General features: G+C 31.7%; 1 protein-coding gene across 7 annotated transcripts in view; it reads left to right on the top strand.

The window, feature by feature from the left end:
- sws (patatin like phospholipase domain containing sws) overlaps positions 1-7,937 on the top strand; it is a 46,565-nt gene extending 38,628 nt beyond the window's left edge. For 5 of the 7 annotated variants that reach the window (XM_067045126.1, XM_024359934.2, XM_024359932.2 and 2 more), the window contains 7 exons: positions 1,075-1,191; positions 1,281-1,397; positions 3,628-3,839; positions 3,985-4,074; positions 4,511-4,691; positions 5,017-5,123; positions 7,242-7,937. In XM_067045126.1, the coding sequence (XP_066901227.1) occupies positions 1,075-1,191; positions 1,281-1,397; positions 3,628-3,839; positions 3,985-4,074; positions 4,511-4,691; positions 5,017-5,123; positions 7,242-7,349 (932 nt within the window). In that variant the 3' untranslated portion in view covers positions 7,350-7,937. The remainder of the gene's footprint in view (positions 1-1,074; positions 1,192-1,280; positions 1,398-3,627; positions 3,840-3,984; positions 4,075-4,510; positions 4,692-5,016; positions 5,124-7,241) is intronic. The other 2 variants (XM_014424186.3, XM_014424185.3) reach the window with 2 other exon arrangements.
- Positions 7,938-17,370: the final 9,433 nt, after the last annotated feature.

Here is a 17,370-nt window from a genome sequence, read left to right as displayed (position 1 = left end):
TATATAATTGTTTAATATGAATAATACTTTAGTCTTAGTTTAAGTACTGATTTGTTAGGCTATTATACTATTTATTAAATTCAAAATGTTGATTTGAATGCTAGTGTTTTTAAATTTTAATTTATTGTTTCTATTTTTAAATTAAAAATCAATTAATACAGTGAACTCTCTCTTATCTAGCAACTTTCTGTTTTTCGGGTCCTTCTTAATCCTGATACTTTCAGATATTTATATTAAATAAAGATATATTGCTTTAAAAAACAGGAAGCTTGGGCAATAGGGAGTAAAGCGCTTCGGGATCAGCTTGTAAAGTTAGGAGGCTGTTTGTATGTTCCAAGAATGCTCCCGATTTGAACAAAAATGAAGACTAGCAAGAACTTTAAGAGAAATATTTTTGGATAATGAAGAGAAATTTCTATTCTATTCTGCTTCTTGAAGAGTACAAAGTATTATAATAAATTATAAATTATTTCTTAGCACTAATTAATTTGCTGTGGAGGAGGAAAAACAAATTTTAAAAATACATTAACAATATACATAATATTTTTATGTATATTAATATTCTTTTGTGATTCTTTTTTTTTTTTTTATTAGTTTGCTGTTATGGTTGGTCTTGATATCTTATGTTTTCCTTATTTGGAATTTAAATTGTGGATAAGAGAGGGTCTTCTGTAAGAGGTTTTCCCTAATGATATATATATCTATGGATTAATTTTTTTAAACATATTTTTGAATAACATCATTTTCAATCATCTTTATTTAGCTACAAAGAATGTTTTAATCTGAGATTATTAAATTTATTCGTTAAATTAAGTACAAACTTTTCATTACTTAATATAGAAATTGTTGGCTGTAGTTTTATTAAAATTATATTAGTCAATTATATTCTTCTTTTTTTAAATTGGTGTCTGTTCTCTGTTGTTTTTAAAAAATTCAGTTTTACTAAAAACGTTTCTAGTTAAAATTTAACTTCTGGTTCCTTGAAATAAAAAGTTTGGCGATGAATAGTTTGGTATTATCTATTATGCAATATTTTATCGTGATGAGTGATGAGTGAGTGTGACCGTGATGCAGGGACGTTGTGGCGCTACGTGAGGGCTTCGATGTCCCTGTCCGGCTACATGCCTCCATTGTGCGACCCGGTGGATGGCCACCTCCTCTTAGACGGGGGATACGTCAACAATTTGCCAGGTACTATCACAATTCTACATTATACTATCACAGCTCTGCCAGTTCTCTTTTCGGAGAGCTGGCTCCTGTATTTAGATGTGTCTTAACAGGTAAGATTTGGACATATGTTCGAGCAAGCATGTCAGTTGCTGGGGTATTACCTCCTATGTGTGATCCAGTTGATGGTCACTTACTTACTGATGGCTGCTATGTCAACAATGTACCAGGTAAAATTTTAGAATAATTATTAATTCATTTCTTAAAGCTAGGATTTTATTTATTTATTTTTTAATTAATTTTATATAGTTAAATCTCATCAAGTCAAATTTGAAAGACTACTTTTTCTTTGAGTAATGGATTTTATTATGTAGCTAACATAATCTTTTATTTATTTTTTTTGAAGTAATTTGAAGAGTAATTTGTAATTGTAATTTTGATCTTGGAAATCAATGATGTTATTGTTGGGGACTGTAATTTACTAAGTCTGTCATCTTATTGAATTGATAATTGTAGTATCTATCCACCTAAGATTGTTATTTTGTGTAAACTAGTTCAGTTTCTTCTCTGAATTCAATTGAAAAATTGTGTTAGTGTTGTTGTTTTAAATTAGAGATTTTAGAAAATAATTTTGATCATTTGTTTTAATTTATGAGCTTATTAGTGGTAAGGCATAGGGACATGATGGCTGTGCGGGTTGGGGTGCAGGTCCCAGTGTGCTCGGTTCGGAACGTTGTGGGTTCTATTCCCACCTGTGGCAGTTAAATATTCATTTTTCGGCGGTCTGAAAAATGAATCTTGACACTCCCACCTTGGTTAGTATGTTGCGGCAGCCTATATAGCCATCAGGGGTTGGCAAAAAGGTGCATTAGGTCCACTTGCCGGACTTGTTCCCTCCACCAAATACCAGTACCAGTACCAGTGGTAAGGCATTGTACTCCTAAATCCAAGGACCCAGTTTTGAATCCGGCTGTGACAGATTTATTCTGTTACTGTAGCCACGAGTCAACCCTGTGGATTCAAGAGCTCTCCAGGGTCCACCCAGCCTCATAAAGTGGGTACCCTTTATTGGGTAAGAATCTGGTGTCGAGTGTGATTCTGACCAAATCACCTCCTTGTACAATCATTGGTCTTGTAACAGTACTTCCTTACTAAGTACTGCACTCCTGACCCTTCATGGGTTGTAGCGGTGCAGATTTAATTTCGTTATGTGAAACTAAATAATTTATTTGTTTGAAGGGCCTAATTTCAGGAACTACCAGTCTAATTTGAAAAATCTCTTTGGCTTAGATAGCTTGTTCATTAACAAAAACATAGTGAACAATATTAATGGAAAAAATTAAAGGAGAGGAGAAATTGTTAAATTAAGAAATAGATTATCAATCAACTATAATAGAAATACATAGCAAACCTCATGCAAACTTCAACATCATGGGCAGCTAGGTCATTTCGTAATTGACCAAGGGTATTAGTTACCTGGTAGTTAGTTGTCTGTTCCTCATCAGTTTTTTTCTCTTACCTATTATTCTCCTCTTTCATTTTTACTTTAATATTTCTATTTTTTTATTTTCTTTCCTTTTTATTTGTTACTGACTTGTAATTACCATTACTTTTGCATAATGGACTATTTCACTTGTACAGATTCTATATTTTCATGTATTATTTTAGATTCCATAATTATTGTATACATATTTTTCATATATTTCCTTATCACTTATTATTTATTATTTTATATGGGAAGAAAATTGTAAGATTTTTTTTTTTATGCCATGATGTATGATATTTTATAGTATAGGTTGTTTCAATGGTTCATCGAATATGCATGGTCAGTGATTATTGAAAACAAATGTGAATTTTTTGCTGAGTTCACTAGAGATTTGATAAGTAAGACTGTTTATGCTACTCGCTTACAAACCCGTTTCATCCATAAAATTGTAAGGGAAGCAGAGATTCTATCCATTCGCTATTTTTGCTGTTGGAACTCGACTATCTATAATATCACACCTTTTAGAATGTGTGATGAGATATTTGTTGACAGCAGTTTCCTAGTTCAATAAATAAGACTGTAAAGTGTTTATTTAAGCTTTTGTTCCAACCAAAAAAACCAATTAGTGCATTGCTTCCTTCCAACCATAGAAATGTCTTTGTTTCCTAAGGCATGTGAGGATTTATTATGAAAGGTTTAAAATAAATAATGTGGTCTTGTCTAGTCTTAGACTTGTTAAGAAAACTAAGCTACCAAATATTCAATTCACAATCATGACAGTGAGTGATTTGTAGGCCTTGTTTCTTTAAAAAAAATACTGACTGATATTTATTATTATTTTTTTCAAATGAATAGATTATGATTATCAATAGTCTAGTAAATTTCATTTTTATCAAAATAAAATAGATATAACAATAAATTTAAGTATGACATAATACTTAAAGAAACTCATTATTACATGTGTTTACCCCCAGCGGATGTAATGAGGAGTGAAGGAGCTAGCCATGTGATTGCCATCGATGTGGGTTCATTGGACGACACTGATCTGACAAACTACGGCGATTACTTGTCCGGGTGGTGGGTCCTTTGGAAGCGCTTCTATCCTTTCACATCACCTGTCAAAGTTCCTAACCTACCTGAGATACAGTCACGGTTAGCATACGTATCCTGTGTCAGGCAACTTGAGGTTTGTTTCTTGGTTTATGTTCATGTCTTGCATGGTACTAACTTCTGTTTTAATACAGCTCAACCTTAGGCTATTGTATAGTTTATGATGCTTAAATGTGTAATTTATGATGTTTAAAAACCGATTTTTACTCTTCTATTTGCAGGAGGTGAAGGCTAGTGATTACTGTGAATATATCCGTCCGCCAATAGACAAATACAAAACTTTACAGTTTGGAAGTTTTGATGAAATCAAGGTAATATAAATATTATTTTCCATTATATTTAGCCATCTAATTTAGGTATTCTAGAAAATTCTAGATATTTGTGCTATTGAACTTACGTTTAAATAGATGCTAATGTTATTTGAATAAATAAATATGTCTGTGACTAATCGCCTCAATTACAATCATATAATTTTGTAATTCCTTAGTTAGTTTTATCCTTCTAAAGGATATTGAGCTGAAATTTTTTAAAATCTATTATTAAGTATTTTTACTTTAATAATTTAGGAATTTTTTAAAATTTAAAAACTGCATTTTACTGCCTAGAATTAATTCTAAATTTTCTTAAAATGTTTGACGTTAAATCTTTTCTTTAGCCTTTGTTTAACAGTGTCTGTTAATCAGCTCTACTAACATCATATATGAAACAACGAAGTGGTACCCTAGCTTTTTAAAAAATTATTTACAGGAAGTTGGTTATTCTCATGGAAAGGCATATTTTAGTGAAAAGACGACTATTCGTCCTTTAGCTAGAAAATACAGTATAGGGCAAGCCGATGCACTCAAAAAATCTCCTGCCCAGAAGTCAACGTACAAGTTCACCGATCTTGCTCAAATGGTCTGCAAAGTTCCTACTCAAAAGGCTGATGGTAAGTGCTAACTTTAAACATGTAATCATTATTTTTTAAGCAAGTTTTATTTATAGGTTAAAAGTTGATTATATTTAATGTAAACATCTAATATTTCTCAATCAAATTTTACATCATGAGAATAGGCAGGCCATTTATTTTGATAAGAAATAGTTTTCCTGAAACTTGTGATACCTTACAGCTCCCATCCCACTCCTGCATTACTATAATTTTGTATTATATCCCATATGGTTACTTCAAAACTGTTTGATCCTGCATAGTTTTTTAAATATATGATACATAATTTTCAGATTTTCAAAAATAAAAGAATGTCAATATTTTGCAGGGGATTCTTCTTCTGACTATGAGGGTGATGAGGAGTATGGTCAAGAAGGTGAGGGTTACGCTTCAGAAATGGGATATGCTTCTGAACCTTCAGCACATTTCCTTCATGTAATTTTTTTCAATATTTTTTTTATCTTAATTTTATTACTACTCACATAATCACATTTATGGAGGGCGGATGTCTCAGATGGTTAAGGCGCAGGTCTCAGTAATCTGAGAACTGCTGGCAGCGCTGGTTGGAATCTGACCTGAGGGTGGACTTTTTTCATTTCGTGGGACCGCCATGAAACTTGACCCCCACCTTGGTTAGAATAGGTTGGTCACCTGTAGATGTCAGAAATGACCAGGAAGGTGGTCATAAAAAAAATAAATAAATAAATAAAAGTCACATTTATGAATGATCATTAAGAGATATTTTTTTATTCTCTCAGATATCTCAAATTCTTACCTTCCACTGGTTTATTGACTTCCTTATCTAAATTATTTTTAAAAATTTTGTTTATATGCATCCGATTGATGGATAATTAAATCAGTAGTATTGTTGTTATATTCAGGAATTGGAGACCATTCTAGACCATTACCTATATGGATGGACTTTTATGAAAGTCTTTTAACTATGGTACAATTGAATTTGTATCTGTGTGTTTGGTTGATTTTGCATTTTGCTTTTAGGAGTAAAAAAAAAATTTTCCAATGACACCCGAGGGTGTGAGTCCAACCTTTGACAGAGTTTTATTCATAGAATATTCGGTAAATTAAGATTATCTACTCCACTAACATTGTAAATTTTGATATTTGAAATCAGTGCTTCTGAAACTTTAAGTGACCAATATTATTTCAATAAATGTGTTTCTTTATATATATTTTTTAGTTAATCATATCTATTAAATGATAAATTCTTGATAAAAAAATAAACACATTGGCATAAAACGAAAGGGAGTTTTAATCTTGTGCCAGGTTTCGATAGTTTGTGTTCATATCCTTACTTACTTTTTTTTAGAGAATTAAAGTAAAATGAATTGGAACTAACTATAGAAGTACAATCCTTATCTAGTTCCAACTATTCTGATAATCCTCCATATAGGTTGAAAAGACAGTGACCCAGAGACCTTTTGTAAATATGCTGTTGGGGTCTTGATATTGGTCAGCTTTTCCACTCAACTCATGAGCATTTATGGCTCTAGTTCTCTTACTCAGTGTCCACTGGCTTTTATTATCACTGATGCGAATGCTCTTGGAGTCGTGTTTTCTCATCCATAGGTGGGGGGCGAAGCCTGGTTTGGAGTATCCTAGCAAATTATTTATTTTACTTTAATTCTCTGTACCTTATTGCTTACTAGTTTCCACTTATTTAATTTACCTTTCTTTTTTTTTTTTTAATACATGCTATTATTTTATCATTATTTTTTATCTTATTTAATGTTTTTTTTTATATCATTTCTTATATTAAAAATATTTTACTTATTTATTTTCTTATTTATGTATTGTATGAATGAATACTTATAGTACTAATGCTTATTGATCTAGATTGTATCACATTGTTTTATTTTAAATACAAATTTTCACAATAAGAAAATAATACAAAACAAATAGTCATTAATTTCCAAACCATAGCGTCTTAATGCTTGTGATCTACTACACAAACTACATGTGAGTGAACCCATTAACTAGTGTTTTATTGTATTGGACTTCCTTATATATGGCATGGGATTTGGAAAAAAAAACTTTTAAAAAAATAGATCTTAAAAGTCAGTAAAGTATTTGTTAGTATACTCCATTTCATATTTGCGACACACTGATTAGTTAATGTTGTTAATATTTCTGTAATTGCAGTAACTGGCTTTCATTGTTAGCAAAATGATCAAGGGAAGTAAGAAAATAAGGGAAGCTCTATTTTTATTTTTTGGCATATTATACTGTAGTTACTGTTGTTAAATTGTATTAATGTAATATATTAAAGTATTTTAAATAATTTGTTAATTTCCATTGAAAAAGAAATAATATGTTTTTTTATTATTTATTATTATTATTATTATCTAGTGCAAATTCCCTTTGAGTAACTTGTTCTGTACATAAACTTGAAAAACAGCAAGTTTAAAGTAACTAAAATTAAAAAAAAAAATGCTTCATCATCAAAATATATCGGTGGTACTGTCCTCATTGGAAACCGATGATAGATTTATACTGATTTTTGTATTTTTAATTTTTTTTTTTTAAATATTGCAGAGAGATTCATCAAAGCTTCTGAGGCGAAGTGGTGTTTCACTGTCCTTGTCAGAACCTGAACCAGATTCCGAATCTGAGTTGGAGAGGGAACCTAAAAGAAGCTCTTAGTTGGGAACATTAATGATGTTTTCCTCAATTGTTTTAAAAAAAGTTATCACTGTTGTAAGGATGTCAATAGCACAATGTTTCAAATGCCAAATTGTAACTATTTTGATTTCATTGTAGTTATTTATGTAATTGCAAAGTGAGTGGTTGGATTTATTTTAAATAAGATAAAACAGTTGTTATTGAAATAAAATAATGCTTTACTATTTTTTTCTTTTAGCATTTTTTGTTTTGTATATTAATGGATAAATGTAACTTATATATTTATATTTATATTAATATAGATTTTGTTCGTTATTTCACTATGTAAAATTAAAAAAACAAAAACAACCAAATAATCATGTATAGTTGTAAAGAAGCTATTTGTAATGTCATATGGATGTGGCAATGGAAAAAAAAAGTGTATGAATCAGCAGTTGTATTAATTCATAAAATCCTATTAATAAAAATTTAAAACTTTATAAACTGTAAATAAAAACAAAAAATATTTTGCATAGTGTTGTAGATAATCTAGAAAGGAACATTTATTCAGTTAAAAGCAGGCTAATTAATTTTGTGATGAAATTAGTTTTAGGTCAGGATGGTTTTGTAGTCTGTTGAAAAAAATGGGTGGAAGTTTTAATTGTGTTTGTTTAATACAGATAATGTGTTTTAATTTGCTCCAATGATGAAATATATGCGTTCTGTAAATTTTGTGCTCCCTAGTCATGGTAGTGGTTACTTGGTCTGTTTCCATTATCACTGCACTTTTTATTTAAAAAAAAAACATAATTAAATTTATGTTGCTCTACTGTTAGTTACTTTTGTATGCATTTATTTTTATTTATTAGATAAATTTTGCTGTTAATAATCAGTATATTTAGATATTTATCTGTATGTTGTAGGTCCTCACTAATAATGTTAAATTCATTGTTTTAATTCGGGTTTCTTAATTTAGTATTCATTCCTCAGTTTCTGTTGTACATTTAGATTTAGAATATTTTACTTAAGTTATTGAACAAACTTGTATATTTTTGACAAAATAAGAAAATGATCAGACTGATATTTACTATCATTAATTAAAATAAATTGTTTTCATATAATGTATTTGATTATTCCCTCATGTAAAATAATTATTTTCACAATTATAAATTATTATAGAAAGTAGAAAAAAACAATATAAAAAGTCTTTTTTTTTCTCGACAATATTTGGTAAGTAATGATTACTATAATTCACTACTATTTTCTATATTTTAAATTAATCTATAGATTCAGTAAACTAAAACAGAATACAACCTAAGAGACAAAAACACATTTATTACTTTTTAACTTTCATTTTAATTATTTTCTATTTATAATTACATTCTCATGGTTAGCTCACTGGTGAGGCACTGTGCTACTATCTCCAAGGACCCAGCTTTGAATCAGGCTGTAACAGTTCATGTTTCTTCAAAAACTCAAAACATCACTCTCATTTGTGGTCACAGGTGAGGAGGGAAAAATAAGAAGGGCTCATATGTTAAATCTATGATTTAAGATATTAACATTCAAACATTTTATTATCAACTCTTTTATTTCAGTTTTGAGTCTTGAATATTATTCATTAGCTTCAATATGTTGTTGATCTTCCAGCAATGTGTTAATTTTGTCCCATCATCCTGGTCAGTTGCTCTCATGGGTTAAGTCATTATTGTCCTCATTTAAACAGTCATCATATTTAAACATAGCTATCGTTATTTGGTCCATGAAAGAAAGAAGTATTTGGAAGAAGAAATGCAACATTGATTTCTGGATATACATTCTGGAGAGATTTTAGGTGTCCTGGAGCATTATCTAAAGCTGCATTTATTTATTTCATGCAAGGGTGTGGCTGCAATATATTGCAGTGTTGCAAAATAATTCAGCATTATTTCCTAGAGAGTTACATTATTGGTAGGTTGGTGAATATTTCCTGTGGGCAAGCAATTTCTCTCTCTTGTCTCAGTAAATTTGTCTTCACCTCAAATCTCAATACAGTTCATCGTCTTAAACCACATTCAAATTTGATATTAATCTCAAATTCTATGCCTAACCTAACTTTTATCGATGATAATAATTCAATATTCAAGGATACTGTAACAGTTCCTAATGATGAACTTAAAAATTGAAACAGCTATGGAAGAAAACCAGGGTCAGGTCTTCAGGGTCTTATTTTCCCTTCCTATAGATCCAGTAAAAGGATTTGGAGCATTCCAGATGATTTTTACTAATCAACTGTCTTAAGTGTCTTGAATCTTGTTCATCCTTAATGTGACAGGTGACAGTAGCAATTATTTGTTCACTTTTTCTAACAAATTATTATTGCACTTATTCATTTATTTAGCCATGGAATGACCTTTTTTTTAACCCTCAACCTGCTCATTTCTGGCATATTAGGGGTTATTTCAGAGGTAACCAACCTATGGAGGGAGGAGTCAAATTTTCAGTCTGTGGGACATGACGAAATAAAAGTCAACACCCCAACAGGCACAAATTAGAGCTGCAAACCCCAGGTTGCTAAGGTGAGGCCCCGACTCACATCAGCTACAAACGGCCTATAGCAATGGACTTCGCAACCAAAAAAAAAAAATCAAAAATAAATTAGTTCAGAACACCAAATTGTATGAAAAATAAATATCGCTATGGATCATCAGAAACCATTTAGCAATGAATTTTGGTGTTAAAAATGCGGTTACAATTCAATTTGAGCCTGCAAGGAACCAAAGTGTTGAAAGGGCGGGGTCATCCACTAGAACTCCTCTCCAGTGGCTGGCGGTCGCGGTCTTAAAAGGAATCAGTGAAAGTGGAAAAGGAGGCCGGGTCAGGTTTAAGTGCCAAAGAAGGTGTTAGTCCTTCCTATCCTGACTCAGGAGTATCTTGCGACCTTAGTTGTGGCTTTGTTTATATTCTTTTAAGGAAATTCGACATTTGTTACTTAAATCTGAAAACTGCTATTTATAACTTTCATATTTTCAAACCAACACATTTTAATAAAAACATCTGGGCCCTGTTTTAGAATAAAGTACAAACTAATGCTATTAATCTTGTAGTTTTTATTTGAGAATTGTATCTCATGAAATATCACTAAAAGTCGCCCCATCATAAAACAAACACAAAATGTATTAGTGCTTGTAATTTATAGTGTGTGTACTTGTACTTATAGACTAATACTATTGGCTTTCATTATGAAACAGGCCCCTGGTATTATTTAATGACAACGAAGGATATAGGCGATCTTTAATGTAGTGGTTCCCAACTGGTTATTCGTGGACCGCGAGAACCTCGGGATAGGCCACGGGAGGGTCCCAAAGCACACATTTTAGTAAGGATTTATTCCTATAACTAGTTAATTAATTTTCATCCCTGTTGTCGGGTTTTAGCTGAAAGGTTTTAACTAACTGATTTTCAAATATTTCCAGGAGGGCCCCCTTTGCCCAAAGTCGGGAATGAGGGTGGGCCCTACATTGTTCAATTTTTTGTGGCTCGCAGATGCCCACAGGTTGGTAATTACTAGTTTATTGGATCGTTCTTGGGAATAGTTCACGTTGCCGGTACAGACACGGATGATACGAATGCTAGAAGGAAACATATACACAGCTTGTGGAAGAGGACAGCCAAAAGTGTGACGCTGGATGCCAGGATACTGCTGTAGCTTTTTGTCTGTCATTTTACAAGTAGTTTTTTTAATTTTGTACAAATGTTCCTTGAAGAGAGGAAAACCCATGCAGAAGAGTAGACACTTTTATTTTTCAATTGGGATCACAGATGGCGATTTTTTTAAAGGCCATGTTTTTAAAATTTTCTTTAAATATGAATTTATCATACTGTAGAATTGTAACAATAATTACCGATTTATCTGGTCAATTTTATTTCGTTTCCTGAATAGAGAGCAATAGATAGAGAAGCTTTGCAGGAATTAAAAAAAAAAAAGTCCTCAGAATTGAAAATGCTTACTCGCATTTCACGTTGTTGACTTCAAGAAACAAATTCGGTCCTGTGTCTGTGGTCAATTTTGTATTCGAGTATGATCCGATTTTGATGAAATTTTTGGGCATGTGTGAGTTGCTATAAATTTAGTCCACTACATTCGCGTGATGCATGCGTAAACGAATTTTCTTGACACACCTATAATTAAAAAATAACTCAAACTATGAGGCTCGAATTCAGCTTTGGGGATTAGAGTAGTTATTGTACATCATAAATTTCATCGAACCCATCCGCACAAAAGTATTTTTATCGAAGAGCATATTTTAAACTCGGCTATATTAAAAACTAAAAATAATAAAATTCATTCCTAAACCTTGGAATATAGGAAGTATATACCTACAAAGTATTTGTGATGAAAACAGAATTACTTACACCACTTATGCTCTCAACAGTTCAACTAAAGGATTTATCTTCTAAAATTTAAGCGTGTGATCGCTAGATCTTTATTATCTTTGACCAAACCTCATTCACTCATTTTGCCATACATTCTAAACATTCACTTCCAGTAGCAACTAGTAATAAACATGATATGGAATTTAAGATATGAAAAATATCGTTCGGAAATCTAGAATGTCTCAGTTAGTTAGTTAAAGGAGATTGTTTCATTAATGGGATATAATGATAAAAAAGATCTCTGAAATATTTTACCGTTGCTGCGTTCCAACGGTCGTTTATGGAGGTAAGAGGTGCCGGGAGAGAATGGAACGAGGGCATGAGACCTGTTTGTCCGAGGAAGGTCATCTACCACAGCTTCTGAAGATGGTATTGGGGTATTCGGATATATCAGAAAGTCATTTCAAGAACGGGACGCAGTCAATTATTTTCACTTTCTTCTAATGTAAAAAAGAAAAAAACGGCCAAGACCTTTAGGTAGAATGTTAAGTTGTTATTTTTAAAAATATATATATTAAGTCTGGCCGTGACTGACACAAATATGGATTCCATTCCTCGCCCCCTCAGGTTGTTAGATCAAGCTAGAATTAGGAAGAAATATACTCCATCTCATTTTATTTCATCTTCCAAATAAAAACAACGCTGAGATGCGCTAAAGAATTTCGGATGAGGAAAAAAAATGATTGAAGAATATATTTTAATTCTCATGTCGATAATAGTAATATAAAATTAATTTCTATTGATTAGAAAATGTTTCTTGTCTTCCACTAAACATAAAAAACGTATTTTTATTGCTTTCACATTACCTATATAAGGTATAATACGGGGAATAACTAATCGAGAAAAATTTCATATTCGAGTTTTTTTTTTAAAATATTTTCTAACCTCTCTTTATTGTTTTTAATATATACAGTTTCCATTCTATTCGAGTTTTCAATAGAAATACACATTTTGAGGTCCAAATGTGTGTTTATGTTTACGAGTATAGCGTAAGGCAGGTGCCTATGTCTGTATGTCTCGGAAATTACATTAACTCTCAATAAAATCGACTGTCCGGCAGTGCCTCTTATAATAGATTTTTTGTTTTAAAGTTCCAACCATTTATATTAAACCCAGTATATCAATTTACAATCAAGTAATCTTAAAAACCAGCTAGGTTATATCCTCATTGAAATAGTCTGGCAGTGCTAAAATGGTCCTACAACTGAAGTCCTATAACTATCAACCAATTTCATAAGTTTTCTTATTTTTTTAATGATTTTATTCGTTTGTAAATAAAAATTTATTTTGTTTTTTATTCAGTCTAATATAATAAATATACTTTTTAAGTATCAAGTTGTCTACTATTCTACAGGGTAAAGTGCTATTTTATTCCTAGGGAGGGAGGAGGGGAGTGAGTCCTGGTCTAGGGGGGTGGACACCTCTGTAGTTAGGTAAGTGAAATTAAAAAAAAAATTACCGATTATCATACTTACTTCCTCTCTACAAGAGTAATTTCGGAAATAATAATAAAAAATACATCAAAATGTATGATAAGCACAAATATTTGTAAGTTTTAGATTCGTTAGTGTCATTCGAGGGTACGAAGATAACCCACTTGTACAAAAAGTTCCTATCTTTCCGTCCAACGATGAGATTTGGGAACCGAAGGGAATTATGATTTTATGCGAACTGACAGAGGGTAATGGCCAACCATCGAAAGGAATGCCCAGGCATACCAGACCGAATGCTTCGTGACTGACCCTCCTCTTTTCCGAGGATACCATACGCTAGGCACCAATTTGCGCGCGCCTCATATCCAGCATTTCTTACTAGTTTTCTTCTACGTTAGATTCACTGGCGAGTATAGGACAGTAGAAATTTTAATGGTAAAAGAAATTAAATCGTCATATGGAGTCCAAGTTAAAAAAATACATACCCGAACATCTTTCTAGACATCAAAAGTATAACGGATCATTGACCATAGCAGATGTCTTTGAAGGTTAAGCTTTATATAAAGATTATAATGAGTCAGGAATACCTGAGAATATTTCAGTAGCATAGAGAGCTGTGAATTCATGATATGGCAAATACTATATTCTGAAAGACCCATCTGCCCAAATTCGGTACTTTTTTTATTATCAAATCTGATCTAAAGGGTTATTCAATAGGTTTACCATCTAACCAGAGTAGAAAGGTCGAGTTTTTATTCCATGGGGTCGTCAAGAAATAAAAGTCAACCTGCCCAGATTGATTTCTCAGAAAACATTGACTGTTTTCTTTTTATTTAATAATTTTTAATCTTTTGAGAACTTTTTTCGATACCTTAAAAATACACTCAACAGAAAAAAAAATTCTGAATATAAATAATATGATAATTTTGTGGGTACGCATTAATTTGTGCCTATACATATTGAAATCATCTCTAGGATCAAATACTCAGACGGTGTGAAACAGTGGTTCCCAACCCATAGGCGTTTGCGGACGACTAGGACGGAAATTGAACAAATAGCGGCCCACCCCACTCTCGACTTGGGGCCAAAGGGGGTTTCCATGGAAATATTTGAAAAATAGGCAACTTTTTGAGTCACTTTTATAGTGAATTTACTCACTAATATAGTTAATTTAACTCAAATCTTTCAGGTAACACACAAACATCAAGAAACGCAATTATTAAAATGATACTAACAATAAATCCTCACAAAAATAGGTTTTTCTGGAAATGAAATAAAATTTGTTATTTAATTTTTTAAGATAGTTGATGGAAAAATATATATATTTAAAAAATATATTAATAGGTAGGATTTTTCACGAATATACCTAATATTCAAAATTACTAATTAAAAGGTTATAGATGTTATTAGACATTTAATATCACATATTAGACAACCTGAGAAATGGACTAATATTATAAAACTTGAATGTGGATCTGGTCAAATTATTTTCAAAAATGAAAAACTTAAAAGTCAGAAGAAATTTTGAACGGTCCTCAAGATAAATTCTCCAATCATAAAATCTACTGCTCAATGCCAAGAATTCTAACAGAATAACTTTAGCCCAGTTTTTTTTGGCTTACATTTCTTTTGAAAAATTCGATGTTAAGTAATGATGTTTTTATCAATAATATCATGTTCAACTTCAAACTTTCATTCTATAAAAATGGGGACTTCTTTTCTACCCATGTCGGAAAATGGTAGTAAAATATCTTATGATCAATTAACATTTTTTAGTTAATGTTTATTATTGCCTAATTAAATACCTCATTAAATATGATAGAACCCGATACTATAATATATATAGTATGTAGTTTAGAGCCTACTTTATATAGAGCGAACAAAGCTTTTAGGTCAAAGTCATAACGTCCCTTGACAGTTCCTTGACCTAAAACTTGTACGGAACATCTGTTGGTTTTCAAAACTAATAACAGCCTTCTGTTCGCATCAAGATACGAAAAATACTATATTTCTCAATAGTAAAATACAAAAAAAATAATGGTTAAGTTCAGAACGGGCTTAAATGAAAAAAAAAATCAAAATGATATCGGAATAAAAAAAAAAAGTGTGAAAGTTTAAAAAATATATGCCAGAACACTGAATATGTTATAACAATATTAAATTTCGTGGTTCTAGTCCAAGTTTTTAATAATTGGTAATAAACCTTTCACTATCCTGGTAAAAGTAATAACTGTTGGCTAGTTGAATATAAAAGTTTATACATACTTAAATATTACAGAGATACCTAAGTACATTATAATGTTACTGTACTGCGTCGATCATCCGGGCGGCAATCATCCGGACCAACCTTACTTAAAATCTTTGTACAATTCGGAAAAGGTACGAAACATTTTTCGGAAACGTTGAAAAATTAAACTAGAAATTGAAAAACTCGAGCCTTTCATGTATAATTTCCAAAAAAAAATTTATTTTGTACATATTATAGGGGAGATATTTGAACCTTGTCAATGGTGTATTTCAGATCACCCATTTGTTTCTTGACCTTTGCTATTATTTTCGCGATAGACTGTAACAACGAGAAAATCCGATAGGTGTCTCAGCGATGTTGATGAAATCTTTTTTGGGTAAATGCAGGCCTCAAAATATTATACTCCTGTTAATATTAGGAATCGATACTGAAGAATAAACAGGGAAGATGGTGGGAGCAAAACACATTTTATTTTATGTCTCCGATTTAGATCACGATAGAAAAATGAGTTTTATACTAAAATGTTCCAATTGAAAAGCGGAAAAATTAAAAACAACAAGCCATCTAAACAGTCAAGTATTAACGTCAAGCTTGCTAAAAATGTCAAAAATCGTACAAAATAGCGGTTTTTGGCGGTCTCAAAATCGAGCTCAGATTTGGATTCTTGCTTGAATTGCAAGAATCTGTTATTGAGTATGTTATAGACATAATTTCAGTGGATGAAAGACCAAAGTTTTCAAATTTTAAGTGAGGATAAAATATTGAGCTTCACTAGAGAAAGCGCCGAAGAAAACAAAGAAAGTGATTAGCCAGGAGAAAATTATGATATTTCAGGATCTTAAATCAGTGATGTTGTTTTAGCACTTGAAAAATAAATCGAATGGCCATAGAAACAAGAGTGAATCGTCTGCCTGTACCGCTAAAACATAGGAAGGCTCAGAGGTTCAGGGGTTCCATACTATGTGAGGAAGTACTGGTTTTTGAACAGCAAATCTATAAGGAGGTGATTTGGTCAAGACCACGCTCAACCGCCAGGTTTTTCCTTACTTAAGGTTACCCACTTTATAGAGTGGGTACAAGGAGGCCTGTCGAACTCACAGGGTTGACTCTCGGCTACAGAAACAGAATAAGTAATTATATGTCATAGCCGGATTTGAGGTCGGGCCGGGATTTAGCAGCACACTCACTGAGCTATCCCACTCCTCTAGAGAGCGAAGGAATTGACCAGTCAAAAATATTGCTGCTCCGGAGCTAGAGAGAAAGAGCTCGGAAGTTAAAACAACTGAAGATAGATAGTTTTTATTTTAAATAAAATCTAATTGTTTACATTTCTCAAACATAATTACGTACAAATATCAATATTACAACGGTTAAAAATTTAAAAAAGATATAGCATTTATATTGTCTGAAATTATTATTTATCGTTCCAATTTTACTGTATATATAATTTCTATAAGCTGTCATTGATCATCTCGCTCGATGAAAAATCGACGTTCCACTGCCTATTAGTTGATGCTTTATTTTATTCAATTAATTTTAATCCATCTTTTATTATTAAAAATATTATCACAGTTCAAGTAACATTGTTGAAGAACATCATTTCGATTCCTGATAATATTAATAATATTATACTATGTATGTGATCCTAAATTCGATCGGCTATGTTAATCACTAATGGACTTCTGCAGGATTTGGGCTTTGATGGTGCTTACTAAAGGAACCCTCTGTAGAAGATCACTCTTCCAAGTAAAGAAGCTTTGAATGTCTGTTATTTCGCGTTTGTCGATACCCTATTTAGGATGCCACAAACTTTCTTCTTTGATTGAGTAACTGGTGCATTAGTTACTGCACCAGGAACATGAGTGCAGTCCATTACATAATTTTATTTATAAATTATTATTAATGATTACACCTCTCAACGACTGCCCACGGGCAATTATTTAGCACCAGACGTGTACTCAATGCA

The sequence above is a fragment of the Halyomorpha halys genome, unplaced genomic scaffold (assembly GCF_000696795.3).
Source record: "Halyomorpha halys isolate HHAL.00 unplaced genomic scaffold, Hhal_1.1 Scaffold456.1, whole genome shotgun sequence".
Lineage (NCBI taxonomy): Eukaryota > Metazoa > Arthropoda > Insecta > Hemiptera > Pentatomidae > Halyomorpha > Halyomorpha halys.
This window is presented reverse-complemented; position numbering and strand designations above follow the sequence as displayed.